Raw genomic sequence first — 27,488 nt, forward strand, 5'->3', positions numbered from 1 at the left:
AGGATGTGGAGGCTTTGGAAAGGGTGCAGAAGAGGTGTACTAGGATGCTGCCTGGATTGGAGGGTATGAGCTATAAGGCGAGGTTGGACAAACTTGTTTGTTTCCTCCAGAGCGTCGGAGGCTGACGGGAGACCTGATAGAAGTTTATAAGATTATGAGAGGCATAGATAGAGTAGGCAGTCAGAATCTTTCTCCCAGGGTAGAAATGTCAGGTACTGGAGGTCATGTATTTAAGATGAGAGGGAGAAATTTTAAAGGAGATGTGCGGGACAAGGTTTTTAAACAGAGAATGGTGGGTGCCTGGAATGGGTTGCTGGGGGGAAATGGTGGAAGCAGTGGTATTATGTAAGGAATGGAGGGAAATGACTCATGTACAGGCAGAAGAAAATTAGTTTAATTTGGCATCATGTTCGAAACAGACATTGTGGGCCGAAGGGCCTGTTCCTGTGCTGTACCATTCTATGTGGAAGAAAGGGGCGCAAATAGAAAATGCCCGAAACATCCAGCAGGTGAAGCAAAGTGAAACATTTAATGTTTCCGGCCCAAGACTGTGTGCTTCTTGCACTTTCTGCTTTTATTTCTGATTTCCATCATCTGCATTTTTTTTACTTTTATTTGCAGGGGAAGGGACTGTTGGGAAAGCTGGCACTGACTCAATGGGCTGAATGCCATCTTTGTTGCAAGAAAGTAATAGAAAATATGAGTACACTTGGATTATTAGATAGCATCACTTGGGCCTAGTGTGCTTAATTTGACCCTGACAGCACACAATATATTTGGAATGTTATGATCAGTCACTTTTTAATGTAGAATGGATTAATAGCTTACTTACCTCCTTTTTAATGGAGTGGGGAGGCTTTTATATTGATGTAATAAATTCCTGTTTGTATTGCAGTTAATTGCACCATAAAAATCTTGCTTTTTTTTCACCAGATAAGCAAATTACCTTTAACAGCTGCAAGGTGTGGCTATTTCTTGTCATGCAGTAAGTGCTTAACAGCTCCTTCCTTCATGGGCTGTGTCTGGTGCAGTGGTAGGTGTTCCAGAATGCAGGAATGTGTGACTCATGTGTGGAATATCTGCCCCCCTGTTATCAGTGAGGTAAGAGACTCTGATGTGAAATGTAGAATCAATTGTTTTCATTTGGGTAATACTAATTGGAAATTTTTAAGTACTTTTATAAAAATACATTGTGTGAATTTCTTCAAAATTTTGCCAACAAATAGCATGACTAAAAATCCAGGCTTGAATTTCTTTTGCATAGTGCAACATTTTTGAGCACTAAGTAAACAGAACTGGATCCAAAGCACTACCCCTTCTGCACATGTGTGGAACACTCCTATCCATTCACCCTGCCTCCTCCATACATATGAAGCACACATACCTACTCAAATGTCTTGCATGTTCTTTTGCCAAGACAGCACCCTCAGACACTTTAGATATACACCTAGAAGGCATTCATTATCTTGCATCCTTTAACAATCTTTCTTGGTGTTTGCCAGTCTCCCTTTCTGACTGAAGGTATCCCAAGGATCTCCACTCAAGATGTCGAAACACCACTATTCGTCACCACACAATCATGTCACCAAACCTAACCCTACTCGATCACATGTCTGATACTACTGCCTTATCTCTGCATGCTGCTCCAGCCCCCTTTGCCCCTTCCACTGATACTCACTATCCCTCCATCTGTTGACCTGGTCCACCATAGGCTTCCCCCTACCCCTCACCCACCTACCCTCCCATCCCTGTACTCTCTCAACCCACCCACAATTCTCAGCCTTCCTGAGTGGCAGAATTCACAGTAGAAATGCCAGCGGGCAAAATCCCAAGTGTTCTCTGTCAACAACACATCGGGCTTTGTGGGTGGTGTAATTTCTCTACCAGGAGGCCTCAGACAGACCTACCACAAGCCTCCTCTGCTATGCTATTTCAACTCTCCATTCCCAGCATGAAATAATTTTTAGGACAAAGTCTATTGCTTAGATTTACAGTGGTAAATAAATTTTATTTATCCTCATCCCTTTTATGTCTAAAAGCACAGAATAAATGCTCCAATTTCCTTCCTGTTTTAGTTTTGATTTTTTAAAAAAGTGCATTATAAATTATTCTTTAAAGGTTTATGTTACTCTTTTAAAGTTGGAAGCTTTTCGTTTTGTATCAAATTGCAATGTGTTTAGGTACATGCATGTGAAGCCTTCTGACTCCCACTCAGTTCCACTTCCCGTGTTCTTCTACTTATGCTTTTCATTTTGTCCCCATTTCCCTTTAAAAAGCCACCAATAGATCTTTTCCCAAAGGTCAGCATAAATGGAAACTCCAACAGAGAGGACGCTTCATCTACCACTGATCTTCACCAACCCCACTCAATTATCTCCCGTCACCCTAAGAAACTTTGCCAACTCATCCACTCATCATCAGATAGCAACAGAGCTGCAACATCACCTTGTGGCTCTTGAACTCAATACCCCAACCAATGAAGGCCAACACGCCATATGCCGCCTTAACAACCCTATTGACCTGCGCGGCAACCTTTAGGGATCTATGGACGTGAAGCCCAAGATCCCTCTGTTCCTCCAACCCTGCTAAGAGTCCTGCCATTAACCTTGTATTCTGCCTTCAAATTCAATCTCCCGAAGTGTATCACTTCACACTTTTCCGGGTTGAACTCCATCTGCCACTTCTCAGCCCAGCTCTGCATTCTATCAATATGCTGTTGTAATCTACAGCAACCTTCTACACTATCCACAACACCACCAACCCTTGTGTCATCAGCAAACTTACTAATCCACCCTTCCACATCCTCATCAAAGACATCTATAAAAATCCCAAAGAGCAGGGGTCCCAGAACAGATCCCTGCGGAACACCACTGGTCACCAACCTCCAGTCAGAAAACGCTCCATCTACCACCATCCTCTGTCTTCTAAGGGCGAGCCAATTCTGAGTCCACACAGCCAAGTTTCCTTGGATCTCATGCCTCCTGACTTTCTGAACGAGCCTTCCATGAGGAACTTTATCAAATGCCTCACTAAAATCCATGTACACCACATCCACTGCTCTACCTTCATCAATGTGCTTTGTCACATCCTCAAAGAATTCAATCAGGCTCGTGAGGCACGACCTGCCCCTCACAAAGCCATACTGACTGTCCGTAATCAGCCTATGCTTCTCTAAATGCCTATAAATCCTGTCTCTAATCTTCTCCAGTAATTTGCCCACCACTGAAGTAAGACTCACTGGTCTGTAATTCCCAGGGTTATCCCTACTCCCTTTTCTTGAACAAAGGAACAACATTTGCCACCCTCCAATCAACTGGCACTACTCCTGTGGCCAGTGAGGATGCAGAGATCATCACCAAAGGCGCAGCAATCTCTTCCCTTGCTTCCCATAATAACCTTGGATATATCCCGTTGAGCCCTGGTGACTTATCAATCCTAATATTTTTCAAAAGTTCCAGCACATCCTCTTTCCTTACGTCAACATGCCCTAGCGTATGAGCCTGTTGTCCACCATCCTTGCAAACATTGTTCTCTCTCACTGGTGAATGCTGAAGCAAAGTATTCATTAAGGAGCTCCCCTACCTCTTCCGACTCCAGGCACGTTTCCTCTTTTATCCCTGATCGATCCTACCCTCACTCTAGTCATCCTCCTACATGTAGAATGCCTTGGGCCTTTCCTCGATCCTACTCACCAAGGCCTTCTCATGCCCCCTTCTTTCTTCTTCTTGACAAGATATTCTACATCTCTTGTCAACCATGGTTCCTTCACTCTACCATCCTTACCCTGCCTCAATGGGACAAACCTATCCAGAAGTCCATGCAAGTACTCCCTAAACAACCTCCACATTTCCATTGTGCACTTCCCTAAGAATATCTGTTCCCAATTTATGCTCCCAAGTTCCTGCCTAATAGCATCTTAATTCCCCCCCCCACCAACGACCCCCCCCCCCCATTAGATACATTCTCACGATGTCTGCTCCTATCCCTCTCCAAGGCTATGGTAAAGGTTCAAAGGAATCTGCTCCCACCCCTTCTGCAGTGTCTCACATTGGTATCATCAGTCACCTCGTATCATACAAAACTGGATTGGGAATAAGTCATTCTTAATCTCAAGGGACTGCTAATAAGGCAAAGAAAATAAAAGAGTAAGGAAATTCCTGGTGAACCCCACAGAAGGAGTGCTTAGGCATAGATGGTGTATAGAAGAGGGAAATGGACTGAGCCCAAAACGCTGCCCTTCCCATTACCTGTTTGATGTGATCATTTACTTCATCCAATAATCTCTCCGATGACTGGGACTGGTTGTCCATTTCTCTCTGCCCCTTGGGTTTTATGTCACTGTTCCATGACCAGTACAATCAGTTTCCATCTCTAGTGGAAGACTCTCTTTTCATTTCCTGCTGTAACCTTTCCCTATACCTTTTGTATCTGCATCCACAGCGGACTCAGAAATTGCATTATTGGTGCAAGTGTGATTCATGGCTGAAAGTAGCCGGTCAAATTTCTGGAGTGGTGCAGTTCAACCTAGATATTCTTGCAATCGTGTTCCATTTCAGAAATAGCCAGTTTTCTTGTGTGTAGCATTGAAGGAATACTGATATGACTAGTCTTCTTATTTACTTGTTCTAGTCCCCTGAACATAAGATGTAAAAGGATTTATTTAGCATTCCTAAGAATTGAACATCTTTGGACGTTCTCTGTATTGTATTTTTATTTATTCTGCTTTTTGACGTGAATGGCTGCTGCTTGCTTCATTCTCTTTAACTATCTCCAGATCTCCCCACTAACTGCACCTTTGGAGGGTGGAACGAGGCTGGTCATTTGTGGAAGGAATTTTGAAGCAATGAAAAATAAAGTAAATCCTAAAATGACTGCCATTAATGTTGGCAATGCGATCTGCAAATTGGAGGCAAACAAAAGCAGCAGGAACAGGTATGCCAAGAAACTGCAATTCTGGCTAAATATTGACTGTTTTGGGGTTTTTGTTCTAACCCAATGGGCATACACGACACCTTCCTATACTGCCAGACAAATGATGCCTTGAATCTGGTCACGTCTTCTTCCAAGTTTACAGTTCTAAAGGTCAGCAAAACTTTGTTGTGATACGGGGTTAAAATCTATTTACCAAAGTTATATAGGTCAGTTTGTTATACCTGAATATGTGTATGGAAAATTCAGGCCTGATTTTAACTTTGCCAGATTGGGACCACTCTTCACACCCACCACTACTTTGGCCGTTATGCATTGGGAATATCAAGTTTGTCCACCACAGGCAGATGAAAGCTGTGTCAATATGAAGATGCAACACCAGCTGCCAGAACTCACAGGGAAAGCTGCTGGGAGTTGGGATCCAATCACAAAAGGGTCCAATTAAGACATTTATATTTTTATTTTATGTGCAAGCTTTTCGTGTGTGTTGGGAGCAGTCTGTGGGCCTCATCTCAGCCTGACAAGGAAGCTATGGAATTCCCCTGTCCTGGGCTAAATAACACTTCTCAGTAGATCCCCACCCACTGAGCTATCCCAGTGCAAGGGACTATACTCTCCTATTTCCACTGATAGATTTCTGCTGCCTAATGTCTTGTTCCTGTCTATATAACCATTCCATGATCTACTGTCCTCTCTTACAAGATTCCTCCTTCTTCAGCCTTTTGCTTCTTCTACCTATCATCTCTCAGCTTCTTGCATCACTCCCTTCCATCCTCCTTTCCCCACCCACCTACCTTCCCCCTCTCACCTGGACTTGCCTATCACCTGCCAGCCTGTGCTCCTTCCCCCTCCCCCAACTTTCTTATTCTGGCTTCTGCCATGAAGGGTCTCGACCCGAAACGTCAACTGTTTATTTCCCTCCAGAGATGCTGCCTGACCTGCTGAGTTCCTCCAGCATTTTGTGTGCGTTACTCCAGATTCCAGCATCTACAGGTTCTTTGTCTACATAACCACCTTGTCTGTCTGCTGAGTTTGGGACAGAATGAGCCTAGTGTCATTAAAATTAAACTCAGATACCCTGTATTGGCATTGGTTGGATGCTTGTCTTCTGTTCCAAGACCCACTTGCTCCATTGCACCATTACCACCAAACCACCCTCCACCCCAGTACAGGAAACACTGCTTCAAGAAGGTGGCATCTATTATCAAGGATTCCCACCATCCGCCCTCTCCTCGCTGCTTCCATCAGGCAGGAGGTACAGAAGCCTGAAGTCCCTCACCACCAGGTTCAGGATCAGCTACTTTCCTACAGTTATCAGGTTCTTGAACCAACCTGCACATCCCTAACCTTACCTCAGCAATGGAACACTGCAGACCACTTCTTGCATTATCATGGACTTGTCTCTGTGTCTTTTTTTTTGCACTATTATTTTGTTTCTGCACAGTCTTTTTTCCTCTCTCTCTTTGCTGTCTTGTGTAATTTATGTATAATTTATATTCTGTATGTTATCTGTACCTATGTACCTGTGATGCTGCTGCAAGCAAGTTTTTCATCATACCTGTACCTCACTGTACTTGTGCACATGACAAAAAACTCGACTTGACATAAAGGCTGAACATCTTGGCAGCGGAGTGTATAAAAGATGCAGCCTCTTCCCTTCCACTCCTATGTATCCCTAGTTTGACATTATCTGTCCTATTATCATGTTATCACACCAACAATGTTTCTCGTTGTCATGCTTATGAATATTTCTCACCTCATTGCTATAAAATGCCTCCCTAATTGTCAGTACTCATGCTAGTTTTCATTAGATCTGTCTTAACCAACCTCCATATAGTCTTTTCTGTCTTACACCTCATTCTCCCCACCCCCCCCCCCCCAAAAACTGTAACACCTCCACTCTTTCCCCAGTTCTGGGGAAGGGTCCCTGGCCTAAAATGCTAACTGGCTTCTCTTTCCACAGGTTCTGCTTGACTGGTTGAGTTCTTCCTGCTTTTTCTGTTTTTGTGACATGTTTTCCCTCTTTGTAATCCTTTAATATCTGCAGTATTGGCTGTGTGAATACAGATTTTAGATCTGAAGCTTCAATAAAGGAAAAATGCTTTATTCAGATAAATTGATTTATTTTCATTATTATCTTTATCTGAAGCTTCAATAAAGGAAAAATGCTTTATTCAGATAAATTGATTTGCTTTCATTATTATCTTTATCATACTTTTATATATTTAACATGGCAGAATATAAATAACATGGCGGTAATAGTATAAGTCTTGTTTTCTGTTTTGTAATGTCAGTTAACAAATTTCTTTTTTTCTAAAGACTTCTTTGCATATTGGAAGCATTTAATACCACACAAGATTATAATCCAGTCCATATTAATTTAACATTGAACAAAAGTTTGACAACACGAGCAGTCGGCTTTTCTTTTGTGGTAAGAAATATCATTTTCTCATTTTGTTTTGTTAGTATTCCTACATTTTTGGAATGCAACAATGTGAGCTTTGGATAATTATGTTAATTGTAGGCAGAACTTTACCAAGCTGTTTTGTTTAAGCATTTGGCCATTGGCCCATATTTGTTTGGCTTGATAGCACTTCTTTGCATTAAGAAACATTTCCACACAATTTATTCCAAGAAAGAGAGATTGTTAACAGTGTCACCCATTTGCCTATGCATCAAACTGTAAACAACCCACACAAAGCTATCATCTAACCTATTTTTCATGTATGGGTCACTTTCCTCTGCAAGTTGAACTAACTGCAAAAGCTGTGCACGCATTAGCGAGCACGAATCTGTCTCTTGATGTTAAGATTGCCAATTAAAATATGAACAAACTTCAGACGAGATCTCTACTAATTAGAAACCTATTAGAGAAATGCACATGTGCAGCTGGAAGTTGGTGAATGTGCCATCCAAAGTAAAATAGAATTTTTAAAAAATCTCTTGAACCTGCCGCTAAACCAGTAACATCTGATTGTCATTTGACCAAATCAGCATCCTGCAAATGTAGTAAGTTGGCCTAAACTGCTGTGAAAGAAGGAATAGAGAATTACAGGGCACAAGAGATCAGTCTCTATGGATTCATATTTCTATTCAGACTTTGAATATAAGATAAAATAAGATATCTTTATTAGTCACATGTACATCGAAACACACAGTGAAATGCACCTTTTGCTTAGAGTGTTCTGGGCGCGGCCCGCAAGTGTCGCCACGCTTCTGGCACCAACGTAGCATGTCCACAACTTCCTAACTCATACATCTTTGGAACGTGGGAGGAAACCGGAGCACCCAGAGGAAAACCTGGAAAAAACCCACACACAAACTCCTCACCAACAGCGGCCAGAATTGAACCCAGGTCACTGGCGCTGTAATAGCGTTACGCTAACTGCTACACTACCGTGCCTGCACCAGGGACTGTCAGTGGCTTGTTTTTGTGCAGTTGTTACAACATCCACCTAAGTCATTTTCAGTTGAATATTTTTCATGTTGAATGATCAGTGCATTTTCGCAATAAATTTGAAATGTAAAGCTTTGGATTACTGCTCCCGAGTGCCTCTGGTGGACACAGCCAAATCTGCAATACTTCCTGTCCAGGCTAAACTCATTGTTCTATCCCACGACTGAGACTCAGACATAACAAATAGTTTCATCGTCATTGAGTTAGAGAGGGGAAAATCATCTAGGATTCCCTGCTGCAAATGCAGAGACAATAGCGACCAGGGATGTGATGCCTACTGTCGAATAACCAGATGAACACTGACTAGTAGACCCTCTTGAGAAGAATGGTCACTTGGCTGACAATGGAATAGTGCACAGTAGTGCAAATTGAGATAGCATTTCTTTTTGCACTAAAGTGACAATAACGGAAGAGAGAATTATGGGTTTGAGAACGTGGCAGCACCACTGGGAAGGGGATGTGAAAGAGGTGATTGGTTCAGAAGTCTGGCAGTAGGGAAGAAGCTGTTCTTGAGTCTGGTCGTCCAAGCTTTCAAGTTCTGTGTCTTCTAGAAGTATTGGTTTTGGTTTATTATTGTCACTTGTACCGAGGTACAGTGAAAAACTTGTCTTGCATACTGATTGTACAGGTCAATTCATTACACAGTGCAGTTACATTGAGTTCGTACAGAGTGCTTTGATGTAGTACAGGTAAAAACAATAACGGTACAGAGTAAAGTGTCACAGCTACGGAGAAAGTGCAGTGCAATAAGGTGCAAGGTCACAACAAGGTAGATCGTGAGGTCATAGTCCGTCTCATCGTATAAGGGAACCATTCAATAGTCTTATCACAGTGGGATAGAAGCTGTCCTTAAGTCTGGTGGTACGTGCCCTCAGGCTCCTGTATCTTCTACCTGATGGAAGAGGAGAGAAGAGAGAATGTCCCGGGTGGGTGGGGTCTTTGATTATGTAGAAGATTGATCCACAGATACAGGCAAACTTTTCATGAAAATGTGGTTGACAAATGTTTAGATTTTACCTTCAAATGATGCCAAGTTTGACAGCTTTTCTCTTCTTTGGGATGGGGTAACAGAATCCAGCTATTACTCGCATCTCTCCCCATCATGGCTCAAAATCGGGAGGAACCATACTAACAATCACGGGAAAATACTTGAACAGTGGAAGCAGAAGGGAAGTTTTAATTGGAGGAAAAGTGTGTGATCTCAAAAGGTATGTTTCCCTCTTTTTAAAAAAAATGCTTGGAGCACAAGATCCTACTTGTAAGCCTTTTTTTTATATTTACATTAATTTGAATATTGGCACAATTGTTGTATAAGAAAAATGTTGTGGTTGCTGGGGATTGAAATTTAATCAGAAAATCCTGATCAACCTGAAACATGAACTCTGAATCTCCTTCCTAAGATGCTTCCTTCTCTTCCCTGCCATTCAAGCAATTTCTGTTTTCATTGCAGTCATTATGTTGTATTTGCTGACAATATATTCATATGATCTGCTGAGCTATAAATGCATAAACAAAGATGCAGATTTAAGAACCAGGAAGTTTTGGAGAAAAAAACACAGCAGATTTCCATAACAACTTGGTCTGCCAGATTGCAAGTATGTAGCCACTGGAACCACCGATCAAAAGTGGAGTACTCTATGCTGACCCAATGGCTCCATCTACTGTTCCAGCAAAGAACTATCACAGGCTACCCAAAAAAAATGGAGGTGACTATTTTTCATTCATGTGAAAATCAAAAAATCTGCAGATTCTGGAAATCTAAAATAAAAATAGAAAATGCTGAAAATGCACAGCAGGTCAGGCTGCATCTGTAGGAGGAGAAACAGAGTGAACATTTCAGGCCAATGACCTCTCATCAGAATATTTTTCATTCAATCTTTCCTCCACTTGAGGACATTACAAATCACTTTGGCGTGCTAAAGAAGTCCTCGGTAATCAACCAGACTTGTTGGCTCAGAGTTTATTCTGCATGACCTTTTCTCTGGGAAAGGTTTGTCTGTGCTACTAGTTAAAGTGGTGAATTAAAACAAAATCTAACCTTTTTCTTCTACTTCAAGTAACTGCATTGTATTATGCAAAAGTTGTGGTCTTCTCTGTGTTAAGGGTTCTGATCAACAGATTACATCTAAACTTCACCATTGCTGCTGATTGTGTAATCGTGACAATATATTCTATAATTTATATTATGAAAATAACATCTGTGTGTGTGTCTGTATGTGTGCTAATGTAAAGTTCACAATTAAACTTCTGTTGTTAAATCCCATCATTGAAGATTGATCTGTTTTCAGATATTGCCAGTATTTACTTAGTGGTCTAGAAATTCTATTGTGTAATGCATCATGTTTGCGCATTCCATGGCTGAATTTGATCCCAAACCCAAATGCTAAGCACGATTGTAGAACATGCACTTTTGGAAACATGTTCCGGACCCAGCTACGATACAGAGCCTACCAGAGACATGGAATGATGCGCAAAGTAAATTTTGTTGTAAATTGCTCAAAGTTCCCATGTCCCTGGGAATGGACTGACAGTAAACCAGACCTTCACCTGAAGATTGAGACCTTTTTCAGCATAAATTAAAGGAGACCAGACTGCCTGGCCCACTTCCAGGGAGTTGGCACACCCTATTTTTCTCTAGTGTCTTATTATTCGCTGCCATGTTAACCCACCCACCCCAACCTCACAGCTGAAGATCTAAGGGCTTCTTATTACAGCCACTCTCCCCCAATGCCTGATAATGTGTCTGATTGAGCTCTGAACACTGCAAATCCAACCAACTTCCAACCATCCAAGCCCTGATCCTATCTGCAACTAAACCCTCCTCAACACATCTTATTTGTGACTGACTCTCAAAATCCTAATCCACTACCTTCACTGAAGCTTGATATCCTGTGACTTGGGTTCAATCCTAGCTTCCAATGCTGTGTGGGATTTACATGTCCTCCCTATAACTGTGAGGGTTTCCCCAGGTGCTCCAGTTTCCTCCCACCTCCCAAAGTAAGTGATTGGGTGGATTAATTGGCCACTGTAATTTGCCCTTCATACAGGTGAGCAATAGCATCTGAGTGGGATTAATAGGTATGTGGAGAGAATAGATTACATGGAAACTTGGTGGGAAATGGGATTGTTCTGTGAGCTGGCATGGACTCGACGGCCTTCCTCCATGTCATAAGGAAGGAAATGTGGAAATAGCTGACCCTGGGCCCTATGTCCAGTTTCTCCCCTGATTGCAATATCCCTTGAATTCCCCAACCCTTGGCCAGAATTCTTTCAATCCTAGTCTCAAATATACTCAGTAAGTGATCATTTGCAGACCCCAGGAATGGATGATTTCAAAAATTTTCAGCCCTCTTCATCTCAGTAATAAGTGACTGATCCCTTCCTCTAATACAACCCAGTCCTACACCTGACTGTCTGAGGAAACGACAGTTCCTCTCTTAAAAAACAATTCCTCCCTTAAGCTTACAGGCTTCAGTTATACCTGTCATTCTGCTAACGTCCAGTAATTTAAGCCAATCTTTTGGACTCTTTCCCTCATAGGACAAGCTCCTCATCCCAAGAATCAATATAATCATTCTGCCTAACACTGTCCAAGGCAAGTAAATTTTAGCCCCTTTCCCTCTTTTGAGGACACTTGTAATTATAGCCCCAGTATCATCCCAAATTGTCAGTTATCCAAATGAGCCTTGACTGTCACTGGATATTTCACCAAGGAAAGCATCACATTTATTCCAAATCTAATCTCTCCCAATAGGAATTCTTCTGTCAATTTCCTGCAGAAGTCAGTGGTCAGCCATCAAAAGCAGAAGATTGTTTAATCTTCTTGGTTTTCTTGACTGGCCCAGAATGTTGGTCACTCAACGTATCCTCAACACAGGCTCAGAAATGGACCTGGAATTCTGTAGTGTTTTTTTTTAGTTTCACTATACTCCACGGAGACTTGACTCTTAAGCCAATTTTTCATGTTCTGCTGTTTTTTCTTGACATATTCGTTCCAGTATTTCCGAAACAAAGATTGAGTGTATTACTCCAGCCCATGCTGCCCGACTGAAGTATCCTGTGGTTTTGAAAATAGATGCTGCCGTCCGCGAATTCAAAAATTATTTCACATATGTGGAAAATCCATCTATCACTAATATTTATCCAGCTTGGTCATTCAGCAGGTGAGACATAGTCATGTCTTTTCTAACCTGTATTCCTTTTCAAGAACAGTAGAATGAAAGCTTACATATTTCTCTCATTACAGTGGAGGCAGCACAGTAACAGTGCAAGGAATTAATTTGAATTTTGTACAAACCCCCCAGATGGTAATCACTGTACAACAAATATCAAAGACTTTTCATGCGGTAAGTATTGTATTCCGTGCTGGTTAACATAACCTGCCCATTTACCAAGAAAGATAGGAGCGTGTGTTGGCTGTTCAGCACTTGGATCCCTTGCAGCCATTTAATTAGATCCTGGCAGAAAGATACTCAAACCTCATTTACCTCCCTTAACTCCATCTCCCCCAGGACCTTTACCACTAAAAAGCTGTTGATTTTAATTCTAAGTGTCCATTGACCACCACATCTTGTTGGGTGAGAGAACTCTAGATTCTCGTGATGCTCTGTAAAAAACAAAAATTTCCTTTGTTTTTAATCCGGAATGGCCCAGCCTTAGTTCTGAGTATCATCTTGTTCTGAGTTTCCTGACTGGAGAAAATAGCTTATCTCCACCTTTTCTGTTAAACCCTTCACAATTTTGAGGCCTTCCATTAAATCATCTCTCAGTCTACTAAATTCAGGGATTTAAAACACCCTCCCCTCATAACTAACCCTCTTTAACTTTTAGGTTGATACATGTTAAATAGTGGATGACCCCATTATAAACTCCCTATAAAACAACTTTTGTCCTCTCCAAAGTCCTTTATAATTGCTAAATTCTGACCTTTTTGGCCCCTTTGTCACTTTTACCATTAAAGGATTATCGTTTGTTACTCCAAAGCTCATAGTACTGTCACAACCCAACATTTAAAAGTTATCTCTTCAGATTAGCACTGAGTAATAGAGCTTGGTGCTGCAAAATTATAAGAAAAAGATTCAGGTTTCAGTTGCACTGTAACCACATGACATTTTTGATTAACAAGAAAAATAAGTAAGTCTGAGACTAGCTTTTAAAACAATATTATGTCAGTGCATTTCTCAGCAGCAGAGCGAGTTAATTATGAACACAATGCTACTTTGCATTGTGTAAACGGACTGCGATATCATAATAAGATAAAAAAATAACTGTAGAAAAACAAAACTTGCTCAAGGTGATTCAATGGCTACAGGGTCAAAGTGAAAGTGTTTACATTTGATGTGGGAGAAGGGAAAGAATTTGAAAATCAGTAGTAATAGAACAGAAAGTTCCCACATTCTTGTTTCACAATGTTTAGCAGGTGTACAAGATGGCAGGCAACTGAGCTGAGTGAACAAATAGATCAAATTCACACTTGAGTTGGGCAAATGTGTGAACAAACGAGTGAGCAATGTTGCCAGGTAGGGCAATAACTGCAGTTGACCTGGTTCCCAATCCAGGTAGGGAGAAAGCACTCGAGGCAGGCAGGGAGACTGGTGGGTTAGCAACCGTCCTGCGTGAGTGAGAAGCAAATAAGGCTGGGAGATTTGTGACCCATTTAAGGATGATAAGTGGCACTAGAAGCTATTTGATCAGCAAGCACTGTAGGTGGGTTGGACATCAGCCAAGCAGGCACATTGGCTAGGTGGGCAGAGAAACCATCTGATTAGTTTGGGAAGTTTCATCATTGTCCTCAGTACACCCAAGGTCAACAAATGCAGTGTGAGAACTGAGCTCTGTGTTAGCTGATGTCCAGACTGTGCATTAAAGGATTTGAAAAGCCATGACCGGGAAGATGTTACTCCAGGTGATTAAACTGGAGAGACTGTGAGAGACTAGCTAGTGCTGCAGGTTGTGAAGATGGTGGGGAAGGATTTTCCATGTGAGTCAGACTGTGTGGAAGCAAAACAGGGAATAATTCTAAATAGGCTGGTAGCAACTCCAGGCAGTCCAAGGCTCACTTCTGAAAGAAGCACAGAACGTAATTCAAATCCTTGTGATAGAGGAGTGGTGTTGGATAGAACCATGTTTGAGGAGGATTTTGCTTTAACTGCCACAGATTGGGATGAAATGGGAGAAAAGGAGGCATCTGCAGAAACAAATGCTCAGTAATGGCCAGGCCAGTTAGTCACCTGCAGCTACACACACTGAACTGGGCCTCAGGCTCCAGATACAAATGCAAGGCATTCCTGAGGAAACAATTCCTTGTTCTTTACATTGTCATGCATGAAATTCTAAATGTGAGTAAACTCGTGTGCAGTTCTGGTTGCCACATTACAGGAAGGATGTGGAGGCTTTGGAGAGAGTGCAGAAGAGGTTCGCCAGGATATTGCCTGGATTAGAAAGTATTAGCTATACGGAGATGTTGGATAAATGGATTGTTTTCTCTGGAGCATCAGAGGCTGAGGGGTGACCCGATAGAAGTATATAAAATTATAAAAAGTCATAGATAGAACATAGAACAATACAACACTGGACAGGCCATTCGGCCCACAATGTTGTGCCGATCTTAATGCCAATTTATACTAAATGTCCTCCTCCTGTGTATCATCCATATCCCTCCATTCCCTTCATATTCATATGTCTGTCTAAAAGCCTCTTCAACTCCACCAAACTGCCTGCTTCCACTACTACCCCTGGTAATCCATTCCAGGCACCTACCACACTCTGTGTAAAATAAGACAAAAAAACTTGCCCTTCATGTTGCCTTTAAACTTCCTCCCTCTAACCTTAAATGCATGCCCTCTGGTGTTTGACATTTCTACCCTGGGAAAAGAGGAGAACAACCCAAGTTTGTCAAACCTTTCTTTATAGCTCATACCCTCTAATCCAGGCAGCATCCTGATAAACCTCTTCTGCACCCTTTCCACAGTCTCCAAATCCTTCCTATAATGGGTCAACCAGAACTGCACACAGTACTCCAAGTGCCATCTGACTAAAATTTTATATAGCTGCAGCATGACTTCCTTACTCTTATACTTATAGGGTAGATGGAGTCTTTTTCTCAGGCTGGAAATGTCAAATTCTAGAGGGCATAGGTTTAAGGTGAGAGGGGGAAAGCTTAAAGGAGATTTACAAGGCAAGTTTTTTTTACACAGAGATTGGTAGGTGCCTGGAAAGTGCTGCCGGGGAGGTGGTGGAGGCAGATACAATAGCAACATTGGAGGCATTTAGACAGATAGGTGAACAGACAAGGAATGGAGGAATATAAACCGTATGCAGGCAGATGGTTTTAGTTTAAACTTTTCATCATGGTCAGCACAGACGTTGTGGGCCGAAGGGCCTGTTCCTGTGCTGTACTGTTCTATATTCTTACATTTCAGATTTTTTTTCTTTACTCTTGTCTTGTTACTGGTGTTACTTCTGGTAAATTTTAGCTTAGGGAAAAATCAGACAACTCAGATCAATTTGAATTTTTTAAAACCATTTTATATGGCTTACTTGTTTATTGTTCAACTACATTCCCAACTAAATCAAGCTGCTTAATCAACTAAATAAATCCTTATTTCGGTTAATCAGTAGCTTGCACAGTGAAGAGATAAAACTGCTCATAATCATAGAATCTTACTGAACACAAGGTCATCAGCAGATCACACCTGTACCAGCTGTTCAAAACAGCTGTCCTGAAAGACACAGGTGGACTTGTAAAATGAACAAAGACAGAGCAGCTGGAACTTAAGACCCAAGAGAGACTACTGGAATTTGACTACTGGATAAATGTGAAGTCCTAACCTTTGGGAGAGAGAACTCGAGGTACTAAAATTATAATGGGAAAAAGACAGGTGCAAGGGGTATACATACACAAACCCTTGATAGTGAGTGAATAAGTTCTGAAGGCAATTAACAAAGTTATTGGGATACTTAATTTTGTAGTTTAGGGCTATACAACATCCCAACTTTCTCCTCACAGCCCTGAAAAGTACATCCAATCGCCTTTTAATAATGGTAGCTAATTCCACCAGTGACACACTGCAGCTCAGATCTTCACAACCCTCTATGTGAAGATATTTCTTCTTATTCCCTTTAGTTCCTTGACCAATTATTTTAATTCAATGACCTACAGAGGCTGACTCATTTGCCTGAGAAAATGGTTTCTCCCTATCTACTCTAATCAAACTACAAAACTTTATATCATTGTTGTGGGTCTCCTGTAAACCTTGTCTACTCAGAGGAGAACAATCTCAACTTCTACATTCTGTCCATGAAACTGAAGTCTGTTATCTCTGGTATCATCCTGATAAACATACTCTGAAACTAGAGCTGTAACATCCTTCTAAATGATGCATAGAATTTTACACATTATTCAAAGTGAAGGCCAACCTGAGAATTGCACAGGGTTTAGTATGATCTATTTTTTTGTACTTGTTGTCTGTGTTTACAGAGTGAAGTATCTCATGTATTTCCTAAATTACCATCAAAATCTGTCCAGCCACTTTAAAAGTTTTGTGCGTCTGCATCCCATCAGTCCCTCTGTTCTTGACCCTCTACCTCACCCACACTTAAAATATGCTACCTTTCTATGTTATTTCTACCAAAGATGATCACTGCATACTTATCATATTAAATTCCATCTGCTATAGCATTATTCATTTTAGCAGTCTTTCTGTGTCCTTCTGAGATCTATATTTGTGCTCTTTACTTCACTGCCATGATCTGTAGCATCAGCAAACTTCAAAACTCTGCTCTCTGGACCCAAGTCCAGGTCATTTATAAATACACAGTCTCAGTATAATTGTGTTTTAAAAAAAAGTAAATTATACCTTATTACTCCATTTTAAAACTTGATTCCTTTGTTTCTTGGTTTTCATTTGGATTTAGCAGATGAAATACTGCATTTGGGAAATTTTTGGTTTGTTTACACATGTTAAATTTTGCACATATTGAAACCATTTGATTCATTTATCAGGAATATACATCCTGAAATTAACATTGCACGAAAGTGATGGTAGCTTCAGAATTCAATTCCCTGATTTAAAAAATTGGAATGTATCAGCAAATCTATGTGATATTAAAGGTGGTGTATTTGAAGCTTTGCATTTCCAGTTAGTTCATGGAGTCTTGATGCCTATTTTATTTTGTTCCAAAAATAGGCATGTAGATATGAGGATAACTTGAAGGTGATCTACTGTCAAACTCCCCCTCTGGATCGCTTTAAGCTCACACTACCCACACAAGGCAAAGCATCTTTTATCTTTGACAATGTCACTGTGGGTTCCTTTGATTTTGGATATACGGAAGACCCTCTGTTTGAGACATTTAAAGTTCCCAAGGAGATCAAAAAGAGTGGCAGTAATGTACTTGAGATTAAAGTAAGTGGATTGAAATCTGAATCAATTTATCATTTATTTTTAAGCACATGTTGCCTGTAAAAAAAAATTAAGATTGGAGTCTTATGACATGACTTTATGTAATGTTAGTTCTGAAATGAGTTTTGTTTCAAATAGTTTCTCCCAAAAACTCCTAAGAAATTTGGTTAATGAATTTTACAAGTCAAGGAACATTTTCAAAAGTGTCAACTGTGAACCAGATAGAACAGAATATAGCTGATCACAAGATGTAAAAAAAAATTACTGAAATCAGTTAGAGAAGATCTATGTTCATTTACCACTATCCAGCATAATTGTTGTTCATTCTATTCCTTGCTGGCTCTACTAAATTCGCTGGTAAAAGGGTTTGTTTGTAGAGGAAAGTCCAACTTTCTAAGAACAATACCAACTTGCATTAATTCATTCATTTAAAATGTCCCCAATTAAATGAAAACTCCTTTCCATAGTTTCTGTCTAGTTCTCCATGTGACTGAATCTCCAGGTAGATAACCTGCTACTGGGTCGCTATGACTTGAACCAAGAAAGGAGTAATTTTTTTTTCTCCCTGTGATGAAGGAATTGGCTTGTGCTAACTAAGTACCTAAAACAGTAATGGATCATTGCAGTCAAAGGGAGAATGTGTTCACGTGCATTGTAGCAGGGCATTAGTGGTACTGATACTGATATTGATCCATGCCAGAAACTTTTCTCTCAAGAAGTGGATTGAAGTTTATAGCTGTGCACCATTCACCTGTCCAAAGTGTTTGTTTAATTCAGAACCTATTATTTTTGCAATAGGAATAGCAAAATACTTATGAATGTTTTGTTTTAAGTTTCAAGGAGCACAGATTAAATCTGAAGCTATTGATGGTAAAATACTAACAATTGGAAACCAGAGCTGTGAGCAAATACACCTGAAGCCAAATACCTTGATTTGTATCATACCTAAGGAACTTCTGGCTTCAAGAAGTGAACTGGATGTGGAAGTAAGAGATTTTTAACTTTCAAATTTGCATGGTTAGATTTTATCAGACCATTGGAGTATAATGATCATGCGACAGGAAGTTCAGCCTAGTTGTTTATATTCTCTGTGTGATCTTAGTTTATACTCTTGAACGTGGTGGTGAAGAAATGATAAAAGAAGCTGACATGAACTACAGGTATAATTTATTCGGTGTTACTACAAGTGTGCCAAACACTTGTGTTAGAGATTAGAGGGGTTAAATAGAGGGAAACTGTTCCCCTTTAGTGAATGGTTCAAAGACCAGAAAGCACTGATGTAAAATGTTGGCCTAATGATACAATGGTTCATCTGGTCTATCCACAGTTTAAGATGAAAAATTAGAAGCTTCCTGTTTCTTGGTGTCAGAATTAAGGTTTTGTTAAAATTTCTCACAACTATTTTTCACAACCCTTTGGATAATTTCTAATTTGTCACAGCCTCTGAACCTCCCATCCTATTTCCAACCTTGTCATCTGCAGCCTTTCCACCACTTGTCTCCTTTTCCCTCAAGCCTCTGCTCACAGCATTACCTTGGTGGTACTCACCTTTCGTCTCTTGTTCTTGAAGATTATCTTACCTTCAATTTTCTCAATCAACAGAATTGAGGCAATTAGTTCAAAACCTCAGCATATTGTACAAGCTGTTCCAAAGTGAAGGCATAACAGGCTATGGACCAAGTGCTGGTAAAACGGGATTAGTGTTGGCATGGATCTGGTGGGCCCAGGAGCCAGTTTAGAACATAGAACAGTACAGCACAGGAACTGGCCCTTCAGCCCATTATGTCTGTGCCGAACATGGTGTCAAATAAAACTAATGTTTCTGTGCTCTATGACTCTGACTATCATTATTGTTTCTCTTGAAATATTTGGTAAATAAAATTCTAGGCAAGCTTCCATTAAATCAGCAAATAAAATAAGTGATAATTTAGTTTTCACACAAATGTAATGATTAATTTCTTTCCTCACAGTGGAAAAAAGCAAATTCATCAATTTATTTGGGAAAAGTTATCATCCTTGAAAATAAGAATTTTATTGCACTGGTTGGTGTGATTGTGATAATGTTACTGGTTCTTCTGATACTTGGAATATTTATTTGGAGGTACAAGAAGAAACAGATGAAAGGTACATCTCGTTCGATATAGTTCCTCAATAAAATCTTCTTGAACAGTTTTAATGCATGCAGCAGTATCCAATATTTAAAAAAATCAGTTCTTGCCAGTGAGATCTCAGTGCTAATTCAAGCTACAAGATTCTCCATTTGCACCCTATAAGCTTACCTTGTTTCATTAATAGATATAAACCCAGATGTAGTGCGGTATGATGGAGGAACGCATACACTACACCTGGATAGACTTGTGAATACAAGAGCACGAAACAGTATCACTGCAGAAATGATCTCTCATGAATCCTCTGACTATCGAACAACTCTTCAAGAAGGTATGATTTATATAGTCCATTCCTGAGACCAAAATCTTAAATGGATGCTCTGCTTTTAGTTGTGCTCCAGCGCCTGACCCAAGTAACCATTCTTCATTTTATGAATAACACCTTGCAGCTATTACACCAGTCAAGTCACAAACTTCCCTCAGCAGGTGTCCACACAAGTGGAAATACGAATAACAGTCACGAGATATCAGTCAATGGTGCAAACTTCGCTTGAAGAGACTATAGTCATGCCACCACCTACCGGAAACCAACCTCATTGTAATGCCCATCCCTTCCTATTCTCTTTTACTTAAGCTGGCAGTTGTCAATGGGTATAGTAAACTGTTTAGCAATCTAGTCATTTTTCTTCTCATTTAGTACAGAATATACAACTCATTTCTGGAAAACCTTGTATGTAAAACCTTAGTGTGCCAAAGATTATTACCCTGCTGACCAATAAGCAAGATTGTTTTTACCTTTTCAGCTAAGTCAGAATATCTGGGCATTAAAGATACTTCACTAACTATGTCTAACTTTCAAATTGTTCCTTATGGTGAATTGCATCCAATTTGAAGCTCTTCACTTTTCATGTTAATACTTTTTCTCTTTCCATGAATGCTGGAAAAGGGACGGGTGGGGGGTGGGGGGAGGAGTTTACCTGAAACTGAAGAATTCAATGTTCATACCATCGGGTTATAGATTACCCAAGCGGAATATGAGGTGCTGTTTTTCCAGTTTGTGTTCAGCGAAATAGGAGGTGCTGTTCCTCAAGTTTGCATGTAGACACGTGTTGGTGTAAGAATGGATCTTACTGTTTAAATTCTCCTTGTGTTAAATAGTGAAAGAAAATGTGGGTTTCTTGAGATCAATAATAAAACAATGATTTCAGCTAATTTTGGATTTGCTTGGCAAAGCCATTTTGGAAGGAACAAATACTGCCAGTAACTAGTAAGCATTTGTAATACTCTTCACGAAGTCTAATGTTGAACGAAATTTATTTGCACCACTGTCTTCAGAGCTTCTGAAATTTGTTCTACCATCTGTAATTAATGGAATGTAGACCATATCTGTGCTGCCCAGTGTTATGAAGACAGAATAGAAATGCTTCCTGAAACCAATAGGGTAAAAATCATCATGCTGATTTTTACTTTGGAAGAACCTATGAAATTTGAATCTAAATTTGGCATCATGGTCAACACAGACTTAATGGCTGAAGGGCCTATTTCTATGCTGTACTATTCTATGAAAATGACTTTGTTTCTTTTCAATAACAGATCCTTTTCAGAATTTGACGCAAGGAGCATCATATAGGCAAGCCCAGTTTTCTCACTCAGATCTGACTTGCATATTGTCAAGTGGGGACTTGGATTCAACCACACCATTACTGCAGGGCGATGTGAACATCAGCTTCAACAGCTTGGACTCTGAACTACTGAAAGAAGTGCAGCACATGGTTATCAGTGCTGATGCTCTCACAATGCACACCACAGAGGTGATAGGAAGAGGCAAGTTTCAAATAGTTCCTGACTTAATAGCAGCTCATCTTTGAATAATTCAATACACCTTTAGATTTGTCTCATTTTTTGCAAGTAAAAATTTCTACTGCATGCTGGTGGAGATTTGGTAATTTAGCATAGACCAAGGATCAAACCTTGCACTTCTTCTTGTGGCTAAATATCATCACATGGTTTGCATTTACCAGTGACCCCTTAGCATAGTCCCAAACTGTAGGATTGTTGACCTTTGCTTTAATAATAATTAATACTTGGAAATATGAGGAATGGACAGAAGACCAAGTATTAAGACTGAAACTGCGTTCATAATCATTGACCGAAGCAATGACAGGCAAATCAAGAGGAGAGTCGAAGGTTACAGGAAACAAGCAAGAAAGTGGAGCAGAGGCCAAGATCTGTTCAGATCTGACTGGCAGGGACAGGTCAAGGAGGCCATACAGCCTGGGCCTCCGTTTATTTCCGAGGTTCTTTACTTTTTTTATTCAAGGTTCCCCTTCCTACAGGTCACAGCAGAAGAATGAAGACATTGCCACAACATTTAAGAAGGGGGTCACTTCAATGTTTGGAGCTGGCAGCCCATAATTGTAAAACCAGCTCCTAGCTCCCCTGCCCTACTACAGTAGTGGTAGGCAGAATCAAACCTAGTAGTTCTGACAGGGAACTCTGAAAGCCATGCCAGGCCTGATGTCATCCTGCATTAAGTCTTTGCTCCAAAGGGAACAAACTTCTGTGCCAATTGATTCCCTGTGGAATATGCAAAAGCCCATAGTGATGTGGGTGTGGTCAGTGAGGCTTGTACTTAAGGGAATTCTGATCACAGTGCTAGCCCCCAAGCCCCATTCTGCACCCAGATGTGCATGTGAACATCTGTCCACAAGCAAATAAGCTCTTTGCCATCTGCCTATTGTTCACGGACTGAAGTTTGACAGAAATTAATGATATTCCCCTATAGCAACTGATATAAGAACTGGAGGAAAGAAGTGAGAGGTAGCAGTGATTTTTAACTGTAACTAGCAATAGTGCGTTGGCAATGGCAGTTAGCTTCAGGGCTTCTCAACAGAACAAGACATAAATTTGCCTCTGCTCTTCTCTAGCAAAGACTTCCATAGGTTCCTAAGAGAATTGTTGCGTTCTCCAGGCCAATGTGCTTTTTCAAATATCCCATGGACTACAGTGGTTTGTTACATCTAACTATGGTTCTTCAGATTGAATTTTGTTCTATTATGTATTTCTACAGTAAATGATGCTCATAATCACTCTGTCTTTATTCATTAAAGTTTTATTTTACTTGTTGCCTCAAAATTTAATAGGTCACTTTGGCTGTGTATGCCATGGAACACTCATTACTCAAGATGGGAAGCATATTCATTGTGCAGTGAAGTGCCTCAACAGTAAGTAAATAAGACATTGTCTCTAAAGAGACAAAATAAATGTTATTATTCAATTACTTCCAAAGAAATATTCTGCAATGCTGAATGAGATATCTAAGATCCCTCGTAAGCTGTTCAATAGGTGATGCAAAGCATTCTATGTGAAATGTTAATATACCATATCTATTTGCACAGGAATCACTTGCATTGAACAAGTAACCCAATTTCTGAAGGAAGGATTAATAATGAAAGATTTCAAACATACTAATGTTCTCTCCCTGCTTGGAATCTGCCTTCCTAACCAAGGATCCCCTCTGGTAGTTCTGCCATACATGAAACATGGTGACCTACGGAACTTTATCAGAGACGAAAGTCATGTAAGTAAATCACATCCATTCATCAGGAAAATTTGAACAAATTACTCAAAATAGATTTCAGTTGAGACCTGAATTGTTTAAAATCTGGTGTGCATAGTCATGTGCTGGATAAATCATGTCACTCTTTTTCAGTAAAATAAGGGAGAAATGTGTATGTAAAGCCATTATCTTATCGTTAAAGTTTCCCTCCTCTTAGATTACCTCTGAAGTTGAAATTATGTAGCCAGAAGCTGCTCCCAAATTACACTCAGCGAGCTTCCACAAACCATGCTGAAGGAAGTGGAGACATACAAGACTGCAGATGCTGGAATCTGGAGCAACAAACAATCTGCTGAAGGAACTCAGCAGGTGGAGCAGCAACTGTGGGGGGGGTGAGGGGGGGAGGGAGGGAGGGAGGGAGGGAACTGTTGATGTTCCAGGTTGAAACCCTACATGAGGGTTTCATCCCAAAAGATCAACAATTCCTTTCTCTCCCTCCTCCTCCACAGATGCTGTTTGGCCCACTGAGTTTCTCCAGCAGTTTGTTTGATGCTGAAGGTAGTATTGCTTAAAGGAGGAGTGTTTGGCCAGATTGGAACACAGTCCCTCTTCTCCGAATAGAAATCCCAGTGGTGACGCATGCTGACGCAGGATACTTCCTAAGTACTGCATTAAAATATCATCTTAAACTTTATGCACATTATATTCAAATGCCTGTTTAGATTATACTCTAATAACAGGTGGAATTGACTTTGAATGCAAAATGTCTGGTTCAAATCATAAGAATATTCACCTTTATATGCCATTGAATATTTGTCTCATTACCTATAACTAATAACTGCAGAAAGAGTGTCTTGAAACCCTTCGCAAATTGTGTTACAGAATCCAACAGTAAAGGATCTTATTCGTTTTGGACTTCATGTTGCAAAAGGAATGGAATACCTTGCAAGCAAAAAGTTTGTTCACAGAGATCTTGCAGCAAGAAACTGCATGTGAGTATGAAAATCAAAATAGAGTGGCATTTTCTTTGCATGTTGCAGCAGATAAATTATTTGCCAAAAATATGTGCTGTATTATTGTCATCAAGTAGATACTTGAAGTGTTTGTTGTACTTAAATAAAACCTGTGTTTGTTAAAGGCACACATCAAGGACAACTATTGATTACTTTAGGCATTATGATGTTCTGTGCACTTCCAACATGAACTTTATACAGCTGCAAATGACATTATGATACTGATTAACCCTGCAAATATGCAAGACATGTCTCAATTTGTCTCCCTTTGAAATGCTAACCTCTACTTCTACAGCATTATTCACCTCCTTGCCTAGTTGTCCCTGTTGACTCATGTCCCAGCCCATTTTTTTTCAACGGTCTTGACTTCGATTAAACATTCCTCCTTACTGTTCCCTTATCCTGCAGATTCTTTCTGCTCTAGACACTCAAATGCTTTGGACTACTCGTGTTTCCTGCAATATAGCATTTCCCTAACTCCTTCAGCTGTTCATTCCCCCAAGTCTCCAGTACTTCCCTTTAGACCATTTCTTATGCTGTGTCTGAACTATGAAAACCCTTTCTTAAATCATAGTTGTTTCCCCAGATTATTCCACTGCTATTTGGTATACTTTTGTCCTCCGTGTGTGCTTCCTCTGTTAAAATTGCTAAATAAATTAAAGAACTCTTCCAAACTAACAGTGAATTATTAATATGCTCTTCATTGCAACCTGATCTACAGACTATGGGTCACAATTTCTCTTTCCCTCCGTTAGTTATGCGCAAAACAAAACTGTTACGGGAAAAGAATATTGATAAGAGTGTGTTGAAATTCATTTTCAGGACTGTTATTCCCACAAATAACACTGGGTCTCTGTACTAATTTCTAGTTACATCCATAATTCATGCTCTTTCAATGGAAGGAGTAAGTCGGTGCAGATAGACCATCTCATTCAGAATTTAGTCTTAAACCTAATTTAAGACTAGGCTCTGGTCTTAAATTTAACTCTGTCACCTTGAAGGAAGGTATTGGTGCATTCTTTGTGAACACTCCTTTTTCTTTGCCGCAGAGCATCCATGATGAGAAGCAGACAAGCAATTGTGAATAGTTGTTGTTTCATATATGAGAGGGCAGGCACGGTAGTGTAGCAGTTAGCGTAACACTATTACAGTACGAGCAACCTGGGTTCGATTCTGGCCACTGTCCGTAAGGAGTTTGTATGTTCTCCCCGTGTCTGTGTGGGTTTCCTCCGGGTGCTCCAGTTTCCTCCCACATTCCAAAGACGTATGGGTTAGGAAGTGGTGGGCATGCTATGTTGTGGGAAGCATGGCGACACTTGCGGGCTGCCCCCAGAACACTCTACACAAAAGATGCATTTCACTGTGTGTTTCTCTGTGACTATTAAAGATATTTTAGAATGGTTGGGGGTCACTTCATGGTTATAAATGGCACAAGTTCACACAACATGTTACAGAGCACAGACTATAAGTGAATAACCTTCAAATGTTCTAAACTTTCCCAGAAAGTAATTATGTTAAAATGCTACAAAGAATTAATCAAACAAAGCAATAACTCTGTGTACTAACATCAGTATAAAACCCTATAATATTTGCACTGTAGGCTGGATGAAAACTACACTGTAAAAGTGGCTGATTTTGGGCTTGCAAGAGATATATATGAGAAGGAATATTACAGCATTAATAATAAAAGCGGTGCTAAACTGCCAGTGAAGTGGATGGCCCTGGAAAGTCTGCAGACCCAGAAATTCACAACCAAGTCTGATGTGGTAATGTATTATCTCATGGTCATGTATGTCCACAATGTCTCAAAGCATGTGCAATGTAAAATATGTTATTAACCACCTTTGTGGTTAATCAACATAAGTCACCACTTTCATTAATGCACAGTGCAACTGAAGGACACGATTGTTAATTGAGGTGTATTACATACTGATGGGACTTTGACTTTGAAAATGTCTAAGACCAAAATAGTGTTAAATGTGAACACGGTTTGCTATTCTACTCAGACTATCAAATATGAAAGCCAATTTTCTTGTACATAACTATTTTTTTCTCAGTTCTGTCTTGGTTGTCTTAATGGCCTGAAAATCAAATGACTGTTGTCTCTTCCAATGGCTGCTGTCCTTATTTCGCCTACAACATTTGGCCAGTAATAAATCCTGCTAGTCAGAAAATTGGGAGAAGCTTCAAAATACTCTGTATCATGACAGACAGGCGTTCCTGTGGCCGTGGGCATGACTCCAGGATGGTGTGTTGCCTCCCTGATGTCACTGAGTGGGTGCAGAACATTCTGAAAGGGGAGGGTGAGCAGCCAGAAGTTGTGGTCTATGTTGGTACTAATGACATGGGTAAGGAGAGTGATGAGGTCCTGCACAGGCAATTTAGGGAGCTAGGTAGAAAGTTATAAAGCAGGACAAATAAACATCTCAGGATTACTCCCTGTGCCACGAGATTGAGTTTAGAAATAGGAATGAAATATTTAGAAATAGAAACGGCCAAATCTGTGGCTAAGTATTTGGATAATTGGAGTCTCTTCTGGGGCTGGGGTAACCTGTACAAGGATAGATTGCACCCAAAATGGAGGGGGAGCAACATCCTGGTAGGGAGGTTTACAAGTGGATAGTGATGCAGGGGGGTGGGACTCTAAATGACACAATGTAGCGTGAGGGAAGGGGAAAGCAGGTGTGGTAAAATGGAGCATAAGGGGGCTGGTAAACTTAACTGCGTCTCAATCGGCATGGACAAGTCAGGGCAAAGCTGTACGACTCTGACTGTCTTTTGTGTATCCTCTGCAGTTTAAGGAAGCAATTTTTATCTTTAATATTTAATGCAGGGATGCTCAATGCTTTGTGCTTGAGGGGGCTACTTTTAAGTCATAGCATAAGACCATGAGCTAAAATTATTGCCAGCATTTCCATGCACACAAACTGCAAGCACGCAGAGGTCCCTAAACATGCGATATAACATCAAATAGATTCATAGAGTTACACGGCAGGCCCTTCAGTCCAACTCGTCCAT

General features: G+C 40.4%; 1 protein-coding gene across 6 annotated transcripts in view; it reads left to right on the plus strand.

Annotated features, from left to right (window-relative positions):
• The window catches only part of met (MET proto-oncogene, receptor tyrosine kinase), a 110,318-nt gene that overhangs the window by 77,748 nt on the left and 5,082 nt on the right, over positions 1 to 27,488 (plus strand). For all 6 annotated transcript variants that reach the window (XM_052030343.1, XM_052030342.1, XM_052030347.1 and 3 more), the window contains 15 exons: positions 934 to 1,101; positions 4,775 to 4,932; positions 7,249 to 7,360; positions 9,458 to 9,594; positions 12,385 to 12,549; positions 12,633 to 12,732; positions 17,575 to 17,793; positions 18,624 to 18,776; positions 19,761 to 19,914; positions 20,086 to 20,229; positions 21,492 to 21,722; positions 23,042 to 23,122; positions 23,297 to 23,478; positions 24,340 to 24,449; positions 26,071 to 26,236. In XM_052030343.1, coding sequence (XP_051886303.1) covers positions 934 to 1,101; positions 4,775 to 4,932; positions 7,249 to 7,360; positions 9,458 to 9,594; positions 12,385 to 12,549; positions 12,633 to 12,732; positions 17,575 to 17,793; positions 18,624 to 18,776; positions 19,761 to 19,914; positions 20,086 to 20,229; positions 21,492 to 21,722; positions 23,042 to 23,122; positions 23,297 to 23,478; positions 24,340 to 24,449; positions 26,071 to 26,236 — 2,280 coding nt within the window. The remainder of the gene's footprint in view (positions 1 to 933; positions 1,102 to 4,774; positions 4,933 to 7,248; positions 7,361 to 9,457; positions 9,595 to 12,384; positions 12,550 to 12,632; positions 12,733 to 17,574; positions 17,794 to 18,623; positions 18,777 to 19,760; positions 19,915 to 20,085; positions 20,230 to 21,491; positions 21,723 to 23,041; positions 23,123 to 23,296; positions 23,479 to 24,339; positions 24,450 to 26,070; positions 26,237 to 27,488) is intronic.

Source organism: Pristis pectinata, chromosome 15 (assembly GCF_009764475.1).
Source record: "Pristis pectinata isolate sPriPec2 chromosome 15, sPriPec2.1.pri, whole genome shotgun sequence".
Taxonomy (NCBI): domain Eukaryota; kingdom Metazoa; phylum Chordata; class Chondrichthyes; order Rhinopristiformes; family Pristidae; genus Pristis; species Pristis pectinata.